This window comes from Myxocyprinus asiaticus, chromosome 13, assembly GCF_019703515.2.
Source record: "Myxocyprinus asiaticus isolate MX2 ecotype Aquarium Trade chromosome 13, UBuf_Myxa_2, whole genome shotgun sequence".
Taxonomy (NCBI): Eukaryota; Metazoa; Chordata; class Actinopteri; order Cypriniformes; family Catostomidae; genus Myxocyprinus; species Myxocyprinus asiaticus.
Window position 1 is genome coordinate 47,232,131 of NC_059356.1, and position 22,972 is coordinate 47,255,102.

General features: G+C 37.5%; 1 protein-coding gene across 3 annotated transcripts in view; it reads left to right on the plus strand.

Moving 5' to 3' along the window:
• LOC127449839 (protein shisa-6-like) overlaps positions 1 to 22,972 on the plus strand; it is a 98,753-nt gene that overhangs the window by 64,978 nt on the left and 10,803 nt on the right. For 2 of the 3 annotated variants that reach the window (XM_051713425.1, XM_051713426.1), the window contains exons 6-7: positions 15,953 to 16,015; positions 18,085 to 18,105. In XM_051713425.1, coding sequence (XP_051569385.1) covers positions 15,953 to 16,015; positions 18,085 to 18,105 — 84 coding nt within the window. The remainder of the gene's footprint in view (positions 1 to 15,952; positions 16,016 to 18,084; positions 18,106 to 22,972) is intronic. The other variant, XM_051713427.1, reaches the window with a different exon arrangement.

Here is a 22,972-nt window from a genome sequence, read left to right on the forward strand (position 1 = left end):
ATTCTATGAGACTAGGCTGGCAATACTTTCAATCGATGGGTCGTTGAATAATAAGGTTGTCCGAGGTGATACAAGTAAGAAATCTTTTAAAAACATGGTTGTGTCAAGTTCATAGAAATGTCATATTTGGGTCCGCGTTGTAAAACATTTATAGCATTTTTTACTAAAGTTACTTCATGACTTCTTGAAAAAAAATGGCAAGTTGTGTAACCATCAAGGAAAAGGTTTAAATATTTGTCTTTCTCCATAAATACGCGAGAGTCTATACAACTCAGTTCACTATACAAAATAGTGCAAGCGCATTTTTTTTACGAATATCACACATTTTTTCGAGTCACTAATATCAAGAAGTTTCCAGAGGGTTACTCTATTTGATTTTCTGTTTATTTATTTTTTTACTTTACAAACAGTCGTGAGGGTCTATGGGGTCTCGTCTGTTTTCTTCTTCTTCTTCTTCTTCTTCTTCTTCTTCTTTTGTTTTCCTGCATGTTGGTTACGCCACCTGACATGATGGACAAATTATTATTTTTATTTTTTTTAATGTATATATATATATATATATATATATATATATATATATATATATATATATATATATTTGTTCTAATATTAATATTTTAAAGATTATTTCACTGCTTTTTTTTAAGAAATATTAATAAAATATTTTGTGTGTAGATAATTACACCACTTAGACATTTTTTACTTTAACTACCAGAAAAATGATCAAAATCACTTCATTATAGTAGAGGCCTATTAGAGTAATTGTTTTGTGTGAATTGCATTTTGATGTATATTTTACTTAATAGATCTGGACGAAATAAATAACTTTCACGTCATTGACCCCTACACAACGAATTACACATACAAAAGTTATATTATAAAGGCAGGTTGCTAAAGAGTTCTGGGTGGTAACTAGGACAATGTGAATTTGAAAAGGTGTTCTGAATGGTCGCAAGGGTGTTTTTAGGCAGTTGCTGGGGTGTTTGTATTGGTTGCTAAGACAAGGCATATAGAGAGACTGGAGGTCTGTGCTAAGTTCGGTGGCTGTAGCTTGTAAGCAGTAAGAACTTTTAGGAGGTCTAAGGGATTTTAGGCATATTTGTTCAACATTTATGGAAAACTATAAGTTTGCACAATAAATCATTGATGGGGGAGCTGAGCTTTGGTCACTAAGTACAGTATATGCAAAACCTGGCATGGCCAAGCAATTTTATTAATATCAGTTTGCATGTGGTGACAACAGAAGTGAAATCTCTACGCTGCAGCCTCAATAAAACAGGCAACACACTTTCAGGGGTGTTTTCAGCTTTTTACATACTGTCTGAAGCACGCATACAGCCAAACAGTGTACCCTTATTGGGGGTCTGGGGACATGCTCCCCTGGGAGAAACTTTTTGCAAAAACGGCACTAAAGCATTTAATGCTGGTGACTTTAGGAGCAGCATTTTTACCTTTTCACAAGAATATATCTTGTGTAGCAATTAATGTAACTATGGGCTACAAAGTATTGATAAAAGACTTATTCACACAGCACATCCAGCACTAGTTAAAGTTTCTCAAAATCAGCTACCTTTCAAAAAAAAAAAAGGAAAGAAAGAAATAGCCTGCTGTGGCAGGACCATGGTAAAGTGATGGTATCAGATGGCAATACTGCGGTGCATGGATGTACACCATGGTATTTACATAGTACTCCAATGTATATGTAAAAAAACATGCAATGATACTTTTTGATACCCGTTTGGTTGGCAAATGGCTTTACCTTGAGTTGTTCAAAAGCTGCACACGCAGGTGTTGAACTTAATAAAGACATTATTCATCGCTGTCAAACGAAGAATGCACTTGCAGGTTTTGATTCAAAATATCACCGTCACCGTATGAACAGGGGGAGCAGTAAACTGACACCTACATGTCACAAAATCATCCGTCACTTCTCTTAAAAAACAGCCATTTTTATCATAGTATACTCCACACATTGTTCACTCCAACAGGATTGTTGAGTGTAAAACATGTTGAAGATTAGTGGACAGGTGGCCAATTCATTAAATTTCCTCACAAAAGCAGTTTATTATTCTTGTCTCTCATCTCCTCGCTAGTGAACCGCCATAAGAATGTCTATGGGACGCTTGCGTAATGATTTTTTTGCTAACTTTGAAGGCTCCCCTTGGTAGAAGGGTTCTGGTTGTTACAAAGCAGGGTCTGGGTTTGCTAGGTTATGGGGGCTGCTGCACCATTACTGAGAGAGAGTTATTGTGAGACATGCAGTTGGATTGAGTGCACTTAATAAAGTTTCAACAGTTAAAGGAGCAATATGTAACATTGTCATCAAGTGTTTAAAATGGTTACTGCAGTCTAAATTCAAAATATTGGAGAGAGTTGTCTCCCCCGCCCCCTTCTCCCCAGACTCGAAGCTCACGCGGGTTGCCAGGTTGAGGGCACGCAACAGTAACGAGCATACTGACAATGGCAAGCGACGAGCCTTACACTGTAAATTGATCAGCTAATGTATACGTTTGCAATATTTTATTGTTTGCAAATTATAAACGAGCTCATGTGGATTTTTTATAACTCTGTCAATGTTAGCTAGATGTATTGCTCGCTTCCATGGCTAAAGCGCTGTGTTTGCCCGCTAACTTGTTTCATATCTGGCAACCCGGGGTGTTGAAATACTATTGGGAAATGGGCAGTGGGCGGGACACAAACTGAACTTCCGTCCCGGAACGGACATTTCAAAGTAGAATATACTGGCTGTAGCATTGTTTTCGGGGAAGCCAGTATTTCAACTTAGCATGTTTCCTAAATCTCTGATAACATATTATGATAATTTTATGCTTTAGTACAGTAAATATATTACATATTACACCTTTAAGTTTACCTCCTCATCTGCTCTGTGTATCATGACAGTAAATATTCCACTTGATTGTTTTCTGTTCTATTTATTTCATTTCTGTTTTTATGGAGTGAGAAACGGCCCAAACGATAAAGTACGTGAGCTGTCTGAACGATTCGGACCATTTTGCTAAACTGTTTGACTTAGTTTTTGAAGGAATCAACTCAAATTACTAATTCATTTATAAATCGGGCATCACTAGTTCTGATGCTAAACAGGCAACAGAAATACGGGACACATGACATGATTGCTAAAATATTGAAGAAAATTTTCTTCACACAATCTTTATACAGAAGATAATCTGTTGACTGTTACAAACATTTGCTGGGGGTGCTGCTGGGGTACTATGGACTTTCTTGGGGAGACTGAAGCACACGCTAGCCCCTCCCTAGTGCCGCCTCTGCGTGCAGATAATGGAGTCGGGCTTTGCTTTCTGAATGAAATGCAACGCAGCACTCTCCCTCTCTTATAAACCTCCTCTCAATCTGATTCATGAGAATATCACTCTAATGCCCTTTAAGTGCAAGGGACTTTTCATCCGTCTTGTTTTGGAGCCATTCATCGGGGTTGTTTCAGCTGAATTGTGTGAAATTGGCCGATGGTCACTGTGAAATCAATGTAAGTTTGCTCAAACTTGATCTTGGGATTTTTTATTTATTTATTTGGCACAAAGAAGCTTTCATCTATTCAAAAGCACCTTCATCCAAACATCCATACTTGATTTCCCAGAGGAAAATATTATTGCTTAGATTTTCTTTCTTTGCTCAGCAGACTTAATGGAGGCTCTGTTCATTTCAGCTTTGTTTCAGATATTTCTCCTAAACATCCTTCGTAGAATTATCTATAGACTCCAAAAATTCAAATGTTGGCACTGAGTAACAGCTTTGAGTTATGTATAAATAAATTAATAATGTTATAAGATTAATTAAACACATTAATATGATTAATGTGGATTGCATAGTGCTGATGATTTAGTCTTGGATGCATTTGATGAGTTCATATTGAGATCTCTGACTTTTGATTGCGGCCATTGGGATCTTGGCAAATCTTAGCGTTTACCCTAACACTAAACCCTAAACCAAGACCAAATTTCTGACTGTGGGCCCTATTTTAAGAGTGCTAAGCTCAGTGTTATTTGACACACCATACATGCAAAATCAGTGGGCATGTTTATTAATGTTTTGTGTTTTTGTGCAAGCATGCACTAAAGTGTAGGCGCAAATTGCATGTGCAAAGCGCTAATGGGCAGGGTCAAGTGCAATTTAATTCGGAAGTTCTTCTCCATTATTTACACGGTTATTAAATGGTCAGCATCCTGTTATATAGTCCATTCCCCCAAGCCACAGCGATGTAAACCAAGACAGCACATTTATAAGTAGTCGGTAGTGTAAATAAACTGTATGCAATGAATTAGAAGAATAGAAATATGGACTTACATTCTTTTGTGCATTAACTGCATCCTTGTTGAATTTCTGCCAAGTATTATTAATCCAAATGATCTACTGACACACAAATCATGGCTAGTATTAACAGTGATTTTATCGGCCTCCCAGGCTAGGCTGTGGATCGAGGGATCGTTTTTTCCCCTCTTTGTTGCTTCCCTTTTTTCATGCACTTCACTTCTACCATTCAGTTTGTCTATAAAAAAAAATTTTAAACTAACTTTCAGACAAGGCTTTGACAAGGCAACATCAAACTCTACCTATCTTGAAAACATTATTATATTTAGCATTCCTTACCCTTCCACTAAAAGATATAGCGTGTCACAACTACCATTTGTGATGTTGTATGGACCAGTCGGCATCTAGATTCTGAAACATCTGTTTTATGATTATTGGTAATTATTTAAAATGATTGTTGTATTAGCATAACATACTAATATGACATTAATTGGTCCATTCCAACATCAAACCACTTTCTGTAAAGTGTAACAACTGCATAAACAAACATGTTAAATCAAACTGTGTGTTTGTTTACCCAAGCCCAGTTGCTGGTGGCTTATTAAGCTTTTAGCGTCTGACTGCAGTCTTAAAGGACAAAATTGTTTGTCTACACACAAGCTCAAGCATACACCCTGATTTTCACATGTGTTGTCCACAAACCACTTGACAGCTGTCATTGTAAGCATAATCGTTAGCATAAAGCAAATTCTCTTTTTTTTTTATATATGGACAAACACTCATCTGAAGGACCGTAGATGCTATAAAACCACAGTCATTGTGGTTCTTATAACCCCTAATATGTCAAGCCGTAGTGACCCTCACTGCTGTGAGCCACTACATCACGCTGCGCTCCGTGCTACGCTAGCATCCTAGCACCACACTAGGTGCCAATTATTTACCCCAGTATGCTAATAAAGGCGCTTTAGTGGTGCTTTCTCAGACAAAAGTCCTTCGCTGCTGCCACCAGCCTTTAATTAATGTGTGTTATTACCTGCGCTAGAGTGGCTGTTTATTTCAGAAGCGCTAAGAGTCTCTCATCTCTATGGGCAGCTCGGCTAATACAGGCAGCTAATCAATAGTGGCGTATAACTCCCCGGCTAGCCGCCCCACTCCATCAGTGCAAGAGTGTGAGAGGACGGGGCTAACCATGCACACGCTGGGGAGCCTCATAGCATCACATAAATCAAACGCCTCATAATAAAAGCAGGCTGACGCTTTTCGGATGCTTCTGCCAGTCACGCACACGGATTTCTCAACGTTTCCAAGTCCAAGTTAATTGGCTCCATTTCTCCGTGTCTACGAGGTAGTGTGCCGACACTTGATTAGGCCTCACAAAATCAATCACCAAAACCAGACTCCAGACTCGGGTGGCCGATAACATGGCTTGTTAAAGAGAATCTGTTTCTGGAGAACCACACAAGAAGCAGGCCACGTAAGAATGTGTGAGGTTTTTAAAAGCCTTTGATGTCAGAGAATTGAGCATGAAAAAAATCTAAACTTTCACTTGGCAAAGCGTGGAGCTTTATGAACTGCAAATAAAAATCATTTTCTTACTAAGTATTTTTGTTAGTAAAATATCTAAGCAAAAATGACTTGAGAAGCAGAATGGCATAAGATATTAAGTCCAGTTTTAGGAGAAATTTAACAAAATTTGGTGTGGTTTATGCTTAAAACAAGAATAAACGATTTGCCAATGGTGTAAGAAAAAGAAACTTGTTTTCTCTTTAAATCAAGTTTTTCTTCCTGAATATTGTTTAAAATGTTTGGGGAAAAAACTACTTTTGATTACAGCAAACTGTGTGAGAGGGTTGGGGGGGGGGGGGGGGGGTTGCTAAACTAGTTTCCGAAAACGTGGGCACAAATTGGTTAGAGGTGAACCAAAAAAAAACTTTCATTTGTCTTTTGCACACTTGCACACTCTTGCTTCACAAAAATAACACTAGCTTGCTCTCATCTAAAAGACTTGATGAGTAATTATTAGGTGTCTTGACTGTAATGACACGTCTTGCTCCTTTATCATAAAGCTCCTGGGTGGAAGGTGTTAATTTTACAAACTAGGTTAAATCCGGTGAGGTCTTCCAAAACAGTTGCTCATCAAACTGAATTAGATTATTCTCCTTTTCCAGAGATCCACTGAATGATGATATTCAGTCTCTTTAAACACGGGTAGTTGGACTAACTGATGTGAATTAGCTCTGTGAGGTTGTTCATTCTGGTTCACTGAAGTTAACGAAACTCTCTTGATGAGAACAGAACAAAGTGACAGCATCATCAAACATTCACACTTGTTTTCTGGCTTTTTCATTTATTTTTAATCAGTAACCAGAACTGACAGGTTATAAGCTTGTCTGTGTACATCTCTTGAGGCAAAAACAACAAGTGATGCCATGAAGTGCATTTGGATCATGATCTACTGTGACGTACAATGAGTGATCAGTAGACTACATGTACTGAGTGACATGTCAGATATGATATTGGTGTGTGATACTGATGTGATATGACCTTTTTAAGCTTTTTAAGGCTTTTTCTCTTTGACAGACATAGGTAGTTCTCCATCAATGATGTGATGCTTGTTTTTTTTGTTTTTTTGGTCAGTTAATTTATTTTAGTTATTCAAAAAGCTGAACTTGTAGCAAAGAAATAGTGTCATTTAAAGCCTATTAAGTATTAACCAAGAATGTCTAGTTGACATTTTTGGTTGATAATATTACAATATACATGTTTTTATGGAAAGTTAATGTACATGTACATGTAATATACTTATTATTGGTGGTGGCGTAGTGGACTAAAGCACTGAACTGGTAAGCAGAAGGTTGCTGGTTCAATCTCCACTACAGTCACCACAATTGTGTCCTTGAGCAAGGCACTTAACTCCAGGTTGCTCCAGGGGGATTGTCCCTGTAATAAGGGCACTGTAAGTCACTTTGGATAAAAGCGTCTGCCAAATGCATAAATGTAAATGTAACCCTGAATGTGGCGGTATTTTGCATAACCATGATATAAATCATCCTCAAAATTTCTTACCGACTGACACATTTCTACCAGATAGATTCAATAGATTCAACCGGTATACTGTCCACCCCTAGTTTGGCATTATTTTTTATCTTTTTTGATTTTTATTATTATTATTATTATTATTATTATTAGTTATTATAAAAAAGAACTAGTGAATAAGTTTTATTTTAAAACATAATTAATATTTTAAAAACTTTAATCCGTTTTCATCAAGATTAGTTTAACGAATATGCAAGAAGCCATTTTGTTGTTAGCCTAGTTCAGGTTTTCACATTTGAAATGATTTAAACCCCAAGAAAAATGAGAGAGAGGGGCCACAGAAATCACTCTAGGCCACTTCAGAGATGTAAAAACTAACCTGAAACCTGAAAAACAAACCTAAAAAAAAGAAAAAAAGCAAAAATGGACATACTGTACAGAATGTGGATAACGTAGCTCAGATCATTTGGTTTTGGAAAAATTTGATGAGAAATGTTCTCTGACTTTAGACAGTGCGAGACATTGTTGAGATCTCTTCTGAAACTCTAGGGCGGACACATATGAAAGCCAAAGTGTACTTAAGATTTCTGTGTGCCGCTACGTTTCGCGTGCAGCCCAGTTCTTCTAGAAACATGGACAGTCCGTGTCTTTGCACATTGTCGGTGCATGCGCACGTCGTTGACTGTGCTAAAGTGTAAAACAAAGAAGTCGTAGTATGCATGCACCGAAAGCATCCGTACGGGCTCATGATCAAAAGAGTATACTTTGAAAGGCTTTACGTTACTCTTCTAAAAAAACTAAACATACCTCAGTAGAATTTAGCAAAAGTGTCCATTTGCTCTTTGTTTCATTGAATTGCTGTCTAGGAGAATCAATTGATATATTCATTAGATCTCATGAGTGATTTTGAGTATGCATCCTTGCAAAGCATGAGACTTCGCAAACGTTTCAGTTCGCTAACCAACAATTGAGATATTAACACAATCTGATTTGTGATATTTATTTCCTGTTGTGTATTTTGTTTTTGCTCAAAACATTTTCTGAAGTACTGTAGTGTTGACACAATGCCTAAAATGTCAGTAGTCGGTACCACAACCAATTTCACTACCACAGCAAAAACATGCTAATATGGTAATGTGCTATTGAACACGCCTTTATTTAAAGTTACATATGAATGTAAATAATTAATTAAAAGATAAGCATGTTTCCTTCAAGTGTCTCTCAATTAAGGATGCATTGCATAAGTGTTTGAAAGTAGCACCTTACTGAAACCTACTGTTTTATTTTTCCTTTTTTATTATTTATTTATTTTATATTATTTATTATTTTTCCAGAATTCCATGTTATAAATTTTAATTTAATTTCATCATCAAATTGTGTCAATAAAATTCATTCTTAATACTTTTAAAAACTTTTAAAAAGTTAAAAATAGAACAATTATTTTTCAACATGCCATTGCATTTTTTTAGAAAACATTTATTCAGTATAACAGCACTCTTGCATGTGATACATTGCTTAATTTGTATTATTATTTTATTACTTATTAATCATTTATTATTATAATTACTAAAATTACTACAGTGAATATTAAATTTTACTTTACAGTAGTATTATATATTTAGCTGCAATTTCCTCAATTTCAAGCGGCTAGCTTTTATTTTGAATCATGCTTTTATTTTGACATGTGGTTTTGGCGGAAGCTTCACTTCTTCTGACGCTACTGTCAGAGTTCAGCCACTTATGTTGACTGTGTTTTGTTGTCTTTGTGGCTGAGCTCTGACACTCACTTGTTGTCTAGTCCATGTGAGAGTGCATGGCTTGTCCATTTGGCGCTGTCATGCATTCTCTTGTCTTGTTGGTTATTGGCACGAGTGCATTATGTCATTCTTGCAGCATGCGTGTCAATTGTTTTGTGTTTGTCTCTCACGACCTCAGGCGTGCTTTGCGTTGCACTCGCTTTGTGCTGCGCATCCGGGTCGCGATCCGTTGTCATACTGTGCTGTGGTTCGGCTGCTTCGGTCTTGGTGCCTGTATATTTGTGGCCGAACCCTCACACAAATGTCCCGTCTTGTCTGTCGTTTGGCATGAGCGCATGTTGCCTTTGTGTCTGTCGATATGCGCTCGTGTCACCCGGGTGTTGTGCCTGTGAGAGCGCGTGGCTTTGTTTAGGTTCTGTATTGCCACGTGTCCCTCAGTCTTGCGTCACAACCCGCCTCCTTGTCTCCTCATTATTAGTTTATTGGTTTCACCTGTCCTTCGTTTACCTGTGATTTCTCTCCCTTTATTAGCTTCACGTGTTTGCTGTCCTGTGCTGGATTGTTTCATTCGTCGCTGTGATTTAATTATATAAATACATTGTCTACATGTGCTGCGTGCTTAACAGTGGATTAGTGCTCTGCTTTGTCATCTCATACAATGGGAATGATTCTCACTGTCTGTGGAGTCTACTTTTCACATTCATTTAAATCACTCAGCTCATATAGACTAAGATTGCAGCCTTTCGTGGTTTAATAATCACACTAGGACATATTACGATTTTAATTTAATTAAAGGTGGAGTAAGTCATTTTAAACCAAAACACTTTTTATCAAATTCTACGAATATCTCTTCACGGGTGTGTTTGTTTGGCTGTTCAGTTCAAATATCAACAGTCTTTCTCATTTTAATTAATTTATTTTTTTAATTGTGCATTTTAATTTAAAAGGAGTAACAGAACAAATAAGTATTGTCAAATAAGCATGTGAGCATTTGAAAGCAGTCGTGTGTCAGTCAGGCTTGGTACTGAAGGACCGGTACTTTTGACAACACTATGCTGAAGTTTCTCTTGTGTTGTAACATCAACCTCAAGTTCCTACAGGATTCCTCGTCACGTCATCTCGTGCTGCACCCCGGCGAGAGGAGTTACTCTGTAGAGATAAAGACAGTTTTGAATGATGTTACTTCTTTCAAATGTAGGAAGACATCAATTAAATCTGTGCTTATCTCTACAAGCAAGCCAATGAGAGCTGGATGCCAACTCCATCGTGCCAAGACCTGCCAATGTTGAATAATGCCAGGATAACAGCTTAGTCACGCTGCATGTATTCCTTCACTCATTTGCTACTTCAGTTACTTTGATTGTGTCACTGGGATTTCCATCACTTGATTGTGGAATATAAAATGGTATGTTATAGATTCGGGCTCTTCAACTACTTTATTTTAGGGGCCAGATGATCCAGATAAAAACACAAAGAGGGCCAAATATTTTTCAGAGTAATTATTAGATTACTTAGCATTTTACTTGAACATCAATTAAAATAAGAAAACTAAACACCCTTGAATACTGTGTTTATTTACAGTAATAGTCAACGGTATTCAACTGAAGTTTTTTAAGGTCCATAAAAGCCATAAAATCTTTTTAGAAGGACTGGCTGGACAATAAATGTAACATTATATCCTCAGCTTACAAACAGTTTCTGATTAAAATTTTCTTTGAAAATTAAAACAATGATCATTTTAACATTTTAGGGCATTGTTTTTTTACAAATTAGGAAAACTGAAAAATAAAGCTTTCTTTCTCTTTCACTATATTCCTCCAATTTAGTCAGGAAAAATTCGCCTTTGTCCTGCAAATATTGTGAAGTTGCACACTGGTTGTCATTGTTGAAGTAAGTGATTAACGATGGTAAATTCATAACTGAACATTGTTAAACTCACTGTTTAAAATTCACAGCTGAGTGTTGTTAAACTCATCACTGAGCATTGTTACACTCACCGCTGAGTGTTGTTAGACTCAATGCATTGAGTTGTTAAATTCATTGATGAGTTCAACACTGATAGATCTCTGATGTAACAAGCAGTGCAAGTTATGTTTTTGTTTTTTTTATCAATTGGAGGACTGATTAAAAATGATTGATGGGCCAGATTTGGCCAGTGGGCCTCCAGTTGAAGAGCCCTGTTATAGATGTTGTTATGTAGTGTATATAATGTACATGTGTAACTACATATACTGTTCACAAATACTGATGTTTTGGTCAAGTGGTTTTAAGCTGTTTATATATATATATATATATATATATATATATATATATATATATATATATATATATATATATATATATATATATATATATACAGTTTAGGTATCGAAATAGTGTCATTTATTTATTTCGGTATAAAATTCAACATAAAACTTTGTTTGCAACTCAGTTTGCTTCTCTTATTTACATATTTATGAGATACATTTACAGGATATTCAACAATTGATTTTATCCACCTGGCAGTGATTGGATGAAAAATACTTATCAGTATGGATGGACAGTAGGGGTTGAAAAATAAGAAGGCTTAGTGACATCAGCCAAAAATGAAAGTCTTTTCAGAGGCGAAGCAAGTTGAAAGATTACAAAGACAAACTTTTCTGTCTTCGAAATAATGAGCACCGATGATTCGCTCACAAAGCGACCATGAATGTGTATTAAGATAGTAAACGGGGTCATTTGTAATTTCATGTGACTTTAAAGTAGGAAATGAATGTTGATTCCTGCATCTGTTACAGACAGAAATTGAAGCTCTCTTCTGAAAGGCCGTTCGGTGGGGGAAGACAGAGCAGTTTGATCCCCACTGCCAGCTGAGAGCTGTAAAATGGCGCGTTCCCCTGCAGATCACTCAATGTAGGGCACTTACATTTAGAAACTGGCCTTGATGTGAGTTCTGCAGTTTAACTCACATTCTTCAAGCAACAGAAAGCAGCTGCTCATGCTGTTGCTAAGGCAAGCATTACTATTACTATTGCTCATACTTATGGTATGATTCGAACCAACCCCTAACACTAAAGCCCAAAGTACACTTTGGTTTTGACGTGAACACTTAGCGTCTGCGTAGAGTCGAACGCTTGCCTTTTAAAGAATACTTCAATTGACTGTGCATGCATACACATGCGGTTGACGCATGCACGCTACGACTACAATGAGATACTGGACTACTGCATTTCTCCACTGGTGTTTAGACCCATAAATATGTCTTTATATTCCTTCAGACTCGAGTTATACAAATGCAGGAATCTCCTATTGTTTCCACTTTCGTTTCCTGTTGTTTAGCGGCAATTACGTCTTCTTCTAGTGCTTCTTTGTGACAGCAACGGCTCAACGGTGAGTGTTGCCACCTTGTGGACCCACAAATCACTGCAAAGAATTCCAGGGGCATGCACATACTGCGTGTTCAGAGTACACGTGTGTTCACTGCTCGAGCACTCTGCTGATGGTGAAATTTCTGTCACGCGTTCTGTATTCATACGCCTAGCGTTCGCGTCTAACGGAAGTACTGTATACTTTGGGATTAACTCTAAAATCAAAGTTCAGTGTGTAACTCGTCCCCACCATTTGTGCTACAAATTATGTGGCTTGTTGAGGAGATGTGTGCTATTAATTTTCCAAGCGATCAGACTTGGTGGACGAAAAAATGGGTGAAAAAATGCCATAAACTTGCATTGAAGGAACCATACAGAGACAAGACTTGGTTTTCTGAATTACAAAGTTAGAATGTCAGTCATATTTTCAGCTGTGTGTGTGTGTTTGTTAAGTGGACACAGAACACAGGACTTTGATGGAAAGTGCTTCGGTTCAGCCTTTGGGAATATTGTCACTGTCCTTTGAATAACTCTGGCTTTTTCTGTGGGCACTGATACATTTACTGGACTATATTCAGAGCCACGCAACTTACAGTATGTCAAGCTAATAAAAGAACAAAAAAACACCATAAAAGTATTCCATAAAAGTGTGTGAGGAGCAGTGTTTATTAAAGGTGCACTCAGTAATTTATTTCCTCATTTAAAACTGTTTTACTTACAGTATAAAGAAATTAATTGTCATTTTTCAACGTATAAAATCATGACCGCTCACAGTCATATCAGTAACCTTATATTATCTGTTTTATTCTGCATGGAGAGGGTCCCCTGATGGGGGCAGCCATGTTTGGATCACACGACCAGACAAATGCTGCTCAGTAACCACTCTGTTGTTTTATTGTCCTTTCAGGATGCTTTTTTTTTTTTTTTTTTTTTTTTTGCCCTTTTGGAGCTTGACAGCCTCTGCTTACTGTATGCTTTCATTGCATAAAAAAATGTTGCTTGGAGTTTATGCCTAAAATCTCCTTTTGTGTTCCATGGATGTTCATTCAAGGCCTACTGCATGTCAAACATCATTTAAATGGCCAAAGTATGTGCCAAAGTACAGCTCAAGGTGTTAAGAACAATATGTGACAGGTGTACAAATTCCAGGTGTGCTTCAAACTTAACATACGTAAGCCTCAAAAGCAGCTTTGCTGTTCTGTCAAATGCATTTGCAACAAAAACCTCCAGCTGCCAATTTTAAAATCATAAGACGTAAAACTCTTCAGGCAATGAAACAGTTGATTATAATTCGTATAATGAATTCACACCCTTGAGAATGTGACCCTATCTGCATCTCTGTTGCGTAACTGACTAGCACTTCAGGAGGATGGTCTGGGTCACAACCTCTGTCAGCAAACACCCTCTTTTTAGGAAAAGGGAGGAGGCAGAAATAACTTCCAGAGCTTGCAGGTCTGTTTGACATTTCGTTTTGACACCAGGGCTGGAGAACTTCATCAAAATATGTAAATTTAGAAAATACCCCATTTCGTAAAAGCAGCATAAAGGAATAGTTCAGCCAAAAATGAAATTTTTTTCATAATTTGCTCACCCTTCATGTCATTCAGATCACATGTCGACTCGCATGCTCTTCAGGGCAAGTGCAACGCTCAGTCAGTTGAGCTACCACGCAATTTGATCACAATCGAACAAGCTTGTAAATGTAGTTGATAATGTAATGCACACGTTAAAATGTATCACCTTGCAAGTTATGCGCTATAGTAAAAGTGTTTAGATGTCATAAGATAGAATTGTGTGAGGAAAGGTATGTGTTCATGAACCAGTAAACTGCCGTTTTACTCGGGATTTGTGTGAAAGTGAATAACAGTAATTGTTGTTGTAGCGCCTCTAGTGCTCATTTCACCAGGAAACTGCCGCGATACGTACAACGAACCGCGTAAAAATCATTTAAAAATGAAGGTAAAGTTGATATGATTCTGTGAGACTAGGTTCTATAGTATAATTAAATATATGCAATGTATATGTTTCTTGCAACAACAAAAAAAAAGTTTTTAGGAAGAATAAACTGCTACTTTTGAATGGCTGTCAGTGGAGAAAGGTGCTTTTTGCCCCCATAATGGTAACATATGATTCCTACCAGCAGGGTCTAACCGTCCATGCTAGCTGGCCAAGTAGAAGTCTGAAATAATTTGATGCATGTTTTCCAGTAACTGAACCTCCTGAAATGCTAAAAAAATCAAGCACAGTTAACACCACTGCATGTTGGGATTGCTACTGTTTGTTAGCGACTGTTGTTGTGGTGTCATTGAGTTGTTTTGGATCACCATTTGAAGCTAACTGATCCTATCTCTGCATGTTCCTGCAACTGAACATGAAATGCACTCCAAGTATTCTCACAAACTCCACACTTTAAAGAGTCCTTGTTCATCTAAGGGCATTCGGAAACATTCTCTATAGCAGACTTCTTCATGTGTTCCTTAAAGCTTTTTGAAGTTGACCTGTCTTGCATCCAGAAGTATTTATTTCTTGCTTCAAACACCATTGTTACTTCATTTCTGACCCGAACGGCAAGTTTTGGTTTTGTAGTCAGGCTGTAAAGTGTGTGTGTGAAGCAGAGAAAAGCTGTTTCCCTTCTGAAACTCCAAACAAGTTCATTTACGTAGCGGAGTGTAGACGGGATAATTGGTCCCTTGATCAAAGCAGGCCAGTTGAGTGGGACAGCAGCTAGCAGTCCTACCATATGGAGCTGCCGCGCTTTTATCCATTAGCATACAACGCTCTGTACTTTGCTTGTCTGTTACGCTTTCACCCTCAAATCCACACCAGAAGAGATTGAACAAACTCTGTGATGTGTCGAAAGCTCCATTCTGATTACACCAAACAGACAAACATGTTTTTCTTCTTTCGAGTTTTGAATTTGTCAGACAGGTTTGATCACTGGAACAGAAATTAATCTTTGTTTTACTGCAATTTCCAATCAGTGAGTTCGCTCTTACTGGAAACTGAAAATTCTGTCATCATTTACTTACCCTCATCCTTGGGAAGCACCGATCACAGTTTCTTCAAAATAACGTAAAAATCTTGTTGTCTTCCTGCAGTCCTTGAATGACCCCTGTATCCCTGACATCAAACTATTTAATTTCTGTCTGGCAGAAATTGGTTTTCAATGGGTAATATCGGTTTTTATTACTTTGTGTTTATTTGTTTGAAGGATTAAAGCAGCAGTTATTATAGTTCAATTGTTTATTTAATCTCTTCTCTCTAAAACTTTTCTATACGTGTTATTTGTGAGTCTCAAAGGATTTCTCTATTGGGTTTTGTACAGATGTTCTGTTGCAAACAAAGCATATTGCCATCTAAAAACGTCTGCTGATTAGAGACAGTGTCAGAGGGTCTTGTATAACTGTTTGCTTTGTTTTTATTTTACAGAATTCTTGAGAGGAAATGGCCCAGACTCTGTCATGTTGATGATTTAGCTGGAAATACATTAAACTACATCTGGTTTATCTTCTTTTCCTTTGACAGATAATCATCAACACGAATATACCAGCCATGTGGATCTCACCGGGTCATACACACCCAAAATCGGTGAGTTTGTTCTGTCAATTTTAAGTCCCAACAGCAAATCCTGTTCATTTTTGTGCTCCCTGCTGGAAAACAAAAAAACCCAGTTTAAACCAGTTTGCTGGTCTAAGCTGGTTTAAACTGGTCTAGCTGGTCACACAGCCTGGCCAAGCTGGTTTTTAGCTGTTTTTGGTCATCCAGCTGGTCTCAAAGCCTGAACAGCTGTCAAGTGCCCAAAACCCCTCTAAAACCTTCAAAACAGACCAGCCTAACCAGTTTGGTCATAATAGAGACCAGCTAACCTTAAGTTGTTTTTTATTTTCACTAAGTGTAAAAAGCAACAAAAAACATCTTCTTTGCACTAAGTGCAAATAGCGTTAGATGCTATTCATAGTGGCAGATACTCTTACACCCCTGTTTAAATGCTAACATACAGTATAGGGGCATCACTGCAGCATTTCTATTGTGTTTATTTGGAGTCCAACAAACACCCTACACCAACCCATACCCCTAATCCTACCTTACAAAAATGAACCATGGTTTTACTACATTAACCATAGTATCACCATGGTATTTTTCTAGTAAAATCATAGTAACCACAAAATTAACCATGGTGTTACTACAGTAACATGGTAGTGTAGTTAATAGTAACCATGTTCAATTTTGTGGTTACTATCATTTTACTGGAAAAATACCATGGTGATACTATGGTTACTGTAGTAAAACCATGGTTCATTTTTGTACTATATAGAACTATATAGTTTCCACCAAAACACATCGTTACTACAATATTACTACAGTAAAACCATGATTAATTCTATCCTGATCAAATCTTTCTCTCAACTCCCCGACCTTCACTGTGACCAAATCACTGCGAGGAATCTCTTTTATCTATTACTATAAGTAGTATTAAATGAAATATTAAGAGTAGAGACATGGGAATAAATATATCAATGAGTGGATTCAAACCCGGATCTCCAGCGTGTCAACACAGTTACACCCAGAGCTACTACAGCTGCACATGGGGGTGCAGTTTGTTGTAAAATCGAGTGTTTCCACCAGGCTATTGGAGCGTAAATAGTCACTTAGTTATCCAATCTCTTTATCCACTAAATGTCTAACCCGTTAACCAGTTCAATGTCTCTGCCCCATCGTGAAAAATTCAAATATGCCCGCCTTCATTTGATCAGCAGTTGACCCCAAACAAATTGATGGCAAATAAATCTGTCATGGCTGTCTTCAGTTTGGTCTGAGCAGTGGTGGGCGGAGTTAGTATAAACAGCCTCTGCCAACAAGATGGGCTGTTTGCACTTAGTGTATATATAACACTTTAAGCCGCTCAGAGCTAAATCAGAGTTTAATTGATTTATGAAGCCATCTCGATACTGTCAGTGTCTTCCATATCCAGATGGTTTTCTGTGTGGAGAACATGACATATAATTTCAGCGCATGTAGATTGGAGTAATTAATGAAGCTAGATTTTATCTCCTAAAAGGAGTTTCATAATTAGCCTGATCAAATGAGTGTTGATAATCTCCATTACTGAAGATACTTAACTCCCCTACAGTCCTTTAGATCAGCTATGAGTTTGCCAAAGATTTGATAGGAAAGAAAGCAGGTCTTTGACAAAACACTCTCTTGACAGGAAATTAAAAGCTTAGCCTGTAAATGGCCTCGCTAACGGGTAGTATTTCCATAACAAAACAGTATGCTAATCAGATAGGATCTGTTTGCCGACATTATTGAAAAGCCACTGTTGTATTTACACCAACCGGATCTCTCCCGTTCCCAAATGCAATATAGCGTGAAAAGCTTTTTAGACTGTAATCACACATCGTTCACATTTTTCATGTTTGCACTCTATTGAATCAACCTCCTTTTGTGCAAGCTATCACTGAAATGGAACTTAGCTAAATGAAGTTTACTTTAATATACTTCAGGAGAGTCTATTGCGGTCCTGAATGGCTCAGTTCTAAACTCTTAACATCCAACAACTCATAATAATAATTTCGTCTGTGACACCGTGGATTAACATAATGTAAATAAAAAATATATATGTTACTGATCTTGTTTTTCTCACTTGGGTTTGTTAGGACACAGAATAGAGTACTATGGTAAGCAGAAAACATGTTGTACGTGTGTATCATCTCTCTTTTCCCTGATGTCTATGATTGTACTGGAGGTTCTCTACTGTTATCTATCTGTGCTGGTCTCTTTGTGTGTGCAGTCTCTCTGTGCTGGTCTCTTAGCAGTGTATGAAATGTAAAAGCATTGCTGTTGAGCACAGGATGTTCAGTGGCTCAGTGATACACAATTTACAATCTGACGTAACACATTTATTTCATATTTCATAATCAGATATTTGTCTACTTGGTTACAATAATAACAACACTAATAATCAAATCAAAAACAATTTTGAGCTTATTTATTCATTTTTTTAAGAACTTCACTGTTTGAGTTGTAGTTTGAGCAGCTTTGGGAGCAACATTGCCCTGATAGCATGAGGACATCACCCAGATGTCTATTTGACATGTGTGTTTACATCTGGAAGATGTATTTTTTTAGGTTGTTTGCTCATTTGCAATACATCTATAAGACGTTTCCTCTCGGATGTCGACAAGACATTATGATTCAAAATGTTGGTAATTCTGATCTTTTTAAGATGTTTAGTAGATGTTAATTAGAACGTGATGCTTTCCAAATGTAACACTATTTAAGCAGACATACTGGAGATGAACGTGTGCTATCTGGTTGCAGACACCAAAAACAATAGTGTTTGCACACAATTGTAAAGCCCCAGCCACCACTGGACTCTCTGTGTATACAGTTTCTCTGTGCTAATCTCTCCTTGTGTACAGTCTCTGCTGGTCTTTATAAGTTTGCAGTATATATTAGTTTATATTATATGTTATGTATACTTGTACAGTCTCTCTGTGCTGGCCCCTTGGTGTATTCAGTCTCTCTGTGCTGGTCTCTCTGTGTGTACAGTCTCTGTGCTGGTCTCTCTCTGTGTACAATCTCTCTGTGCTGATCTCTGTGTGCATAGTCTTTCTGTGCTGGTCTCTCTGTGTACAGTATCTGTGCTAGTCTTTCTGTGCTGGTCTCTCTGTGTACTGTATCTGTGCTAGTCTCTCTGTGCTGGTCTCAATGTGTGCATTCTCTCTGTGTGGCCTCACTGTGTGTTCAATCTCTGTGCTAGTCTCTATGTGTATACTAGGGTTGCTACGATACCAGCATTTTGACTTCGGTACGATGCCAGCCCTGGTACCTCGGTATCGATACTAACTCGATACTTAGGCAACAAATAAAAAAAACTCAGATTTTGGATGAAATTACACAGAAAATTAAAGTCTAAAAGAACTGCATAAAGTCTAATAGATACAAATTATGCCTTTTCTGTTTAAATTTTTCTGGATTCCATGTTAAATGTTATAATTAAATGTTAATTTAATTAATACATACTGTACAGCTTTAATCAAATGAAAATTTAATACTTTTCAACAATATATATATATATATATATATATATATATATATATATATATATATATAGTTGCAATCGAAATTATTCAACCCCCCTGACCAGCAATACATTCTGGTGATGTGACTTAAAACACATCAACTAAAACCTCAGTAAACAGTCAAAGTAAGTTTTTAATATACATTTGAGTGATTTTGAGAACAAAGAGTTCAGTTTACCCAAATTTTAAAATAAAAAATAACTAATTCTCTCCAGAAATGTCATGTCAAAAATATTCAACCCCCAAAGTCAATCGTCAGTGGAGCATCCTTTATCCTTAATAACAGCAAATAAATGTTTCAGGTAAGTGTTCTCAGGCTTCGGACACCTCTCAATTAGAATTTTTACACATTTCTCATGAGCAAAAGCTTCCAGCTCATTGACATTCTTTGGTTTCTGTGCTGCCACTGCTTCCTTGGGGCAGTGGTGGCTCAGTGGTTACTGATCAGAAGGTTGGGGGTTCAAACCCCATGCCACTGTTGGGCCCTTGAGCAAGGCCCTTGACCCTATCTGCTCCAGGGGCACCGTATCATGGCTGACCCTGCACTCTGGCCCCAGCTTAGCTGGGATATGTGAAAAAAAGAATTTCACTGTATATGTATAATGTTTGATAAATAAATATAATTATTGAAATCCCAACAAAGGTTTGTAATGGGATTTTAATGATGTTATTGTCTTTTAAATTCCAGTGATCACCGAGCTTCAATTTACACACTGAAGGCATCACGTTTTTCATGCCAAAATGATTCCTGAAAGAATCCATGGTGTCATTCACATAGTCAGGACAGCCGTTTCCTGCAGTCGCAAAACACCCCCATAACAGGACTGACCCACCTCCATGCTTGACTGTGGGGATGGTGTCGTTCTTGTCATCACCTTGTCATCTTACTCCAGACATACTGCTGACCCATGGGTCTAAAGCTCATTTTCAGTTTAGTGTCATACGTCTATAAAACCTTCTTCCTGGACTCCACAGGTCTTTCCTAATTACTTCTTGAATATTCAAGTCAACATTTCCCTTGGTGAAGTTTTGCTTTCTTCCACACCCCAAGAAGGTTACTGTTGTACTATATTTAAAGAATGTATGAATGGTGCTGCCAACTTTGTCTATTGGAAATTGAAGTGCCTTGGAAATGTACTTTTAGCCATGACCTTTCTTGTGTAATGAAATAATCTCCTCTATTAGCTTTCGAGACAGCTTATTTTTAATTGCATTTTTTGCATAGAAATACATTTTTGCTTACAATGCTAAACTTAAATTTTAAAACTTATATAAGTGCCTTAATTTGACTTAATTTTGTTTTAAAACAATTACTTGTGTAGCCTTACATATTTAAGAAAGAGCTACATGCAATAGGGGTTGAATAATTATGACATGGCTGTATTTTAAAAAAATCCTGTTATTTAGAAATATTAGGTTATATATTCACAGACTCTGAATGTGTCGCTCAGCTGATATAGATGTAAAGTTTAAAAATTCTGGGTCATTAGAAAAGCTTACCTTTGTAAATCCTTACTGTCTTGGGGGGTTGAATAATTTCGATTGCAACTGTATATATGCAACTGTGTATATATATATATATATACATTTTTGGGTAAAAAACAAAAACAAAAGATGCACAACAGAGCTTTACAGTATTAATGAAAACATTAAATGAAAACATTATGATTACCTGAGGCAAAAGGCTGCCATGGCAAAATCACAACATGCTGATATTCAGTACACTTGCGTATGTGATATTGCTTACAGATAATAATACACTAATTTAACCATTTAATATTATATTATTGTTACTATGAGTATTATTGCGACTACTTTGAATATTACACTTTTATACAGTAGTAATATTTTTCTGTCGTAATGTCTTCAATTTCATGCAATCAGTTGAACAGAGCTCTCGTTTCAGCAGGACTTTTATTTTGAAAGATCTTTGAAGTTCTTCCTGTTTGTGAAGGGTTCGTTATATCAAGCTTCCTGCAATGGAGAAAGAGTTCATCTGAGAGTTCATAACCGTTTGTACACTCAACACACTGATCTGTGGCTCTGCAGATGGATACTATTGGACACACTGCATGAAAATCAAGCATTAGTAGTATGTGTTGCGATAGTGTTTGTGTGCGTGCCTGTGTGTGTGTGTGTGTGTGTGTGTGAAGGAGATGACAGGGCAGAGAGATGCCTCTTATTCATATGGAGTTAATTAACAGAGGTTTGGGAGGAGTATGTTAATTTTAATCTGACAAATCATGGCCCACGAGTAGGAGTATATAAGCCGCTGCTTCCCTGCTTCCCGTGACAATTCTCCTGATATCCCTCTATCACCCCATCTCCAAGTGTTCTCTAGATTCATCATTTATCTAAATAAGTAAAGTTCGGGGGGGGGGGGTCCCTCCAGTGTATGGACAGCAAGCCAAATATCTTTACCTCTTCTATACAAGATTACATTAACACTACTGAAACTGTGGCACGCAGTGCATGTGACTGTACATTATTTCATTAAATGGCAACCTTCTGCTGTTTAATGATCACACTTGGCCATTTTTTATTATTATTTTCAAGTGGATTTGATCTCATTACATTACATTTTGCTAATGGCAGCATACTATAATATGGTACCAAAATTAACAACAAGATGATACCGTACCTTTATTAAATTTGCTGGTATCGCGATATTTCGTTAGTACTGGTATACTGCACAACCCTAGTGTATACAGTACATTCTCTGTGCTGGTCTCTCTGTATGTACAGTCTCTGTGTATACAGTCTCTGAGCTGGTCTCTGTGTGTACAGTGCATCTGTACTTATCTCTGGAACTAACAGCTGGCTGATGACTTGAATGTGTTTTACTGTAGATTTGAAAGGCCCAGTCTCATACCCCACACCCACTCTGACCTTCACTTCACACAAACATCAACACCTCCTGCAACCCCCCTCCTCCCCCCTCCTGCTACTTAACTTGCACTTAAGATCTGTGAAGAGGAGGTGTGCCGTGTTTTCCGGAAACAAAAGACAAGGAAAGCACAGGGCCCAGATGGTGTTTCACCTACTTGTCTAAAATCCTGTGCTGACCAGCTGGCCCCCATTTTCACACAGATCTTCAATAGATCACTAGAGCAGTGTGAAGTTCCCTGCTGCTTCAAATGCTCCACCATCATTCCTGTCCCAAAGAAACCCAAAATCACAAGACTTAATGACTACAGATCCGTCGCTCTGACGTCTTTGGTCATGAAGTCATTTGAGAGACTGGTATTGGCTCACCTGAAGGACATTACTGGACCCTTTCTAGATCCCCTTCAAGATCTGCTTATCAAGCTAACAGGTCTGTGGATGATTCAGTCAAAATGGGATTGCATCTTATCCTGCAACATCTGGACAGACCAAGGACATATGCAAGGATCCTTTTTGTGGACTTCAGTTTGGCTTTCAACACCATCATCCCAGCTATTCTCTGGACTAAATTACA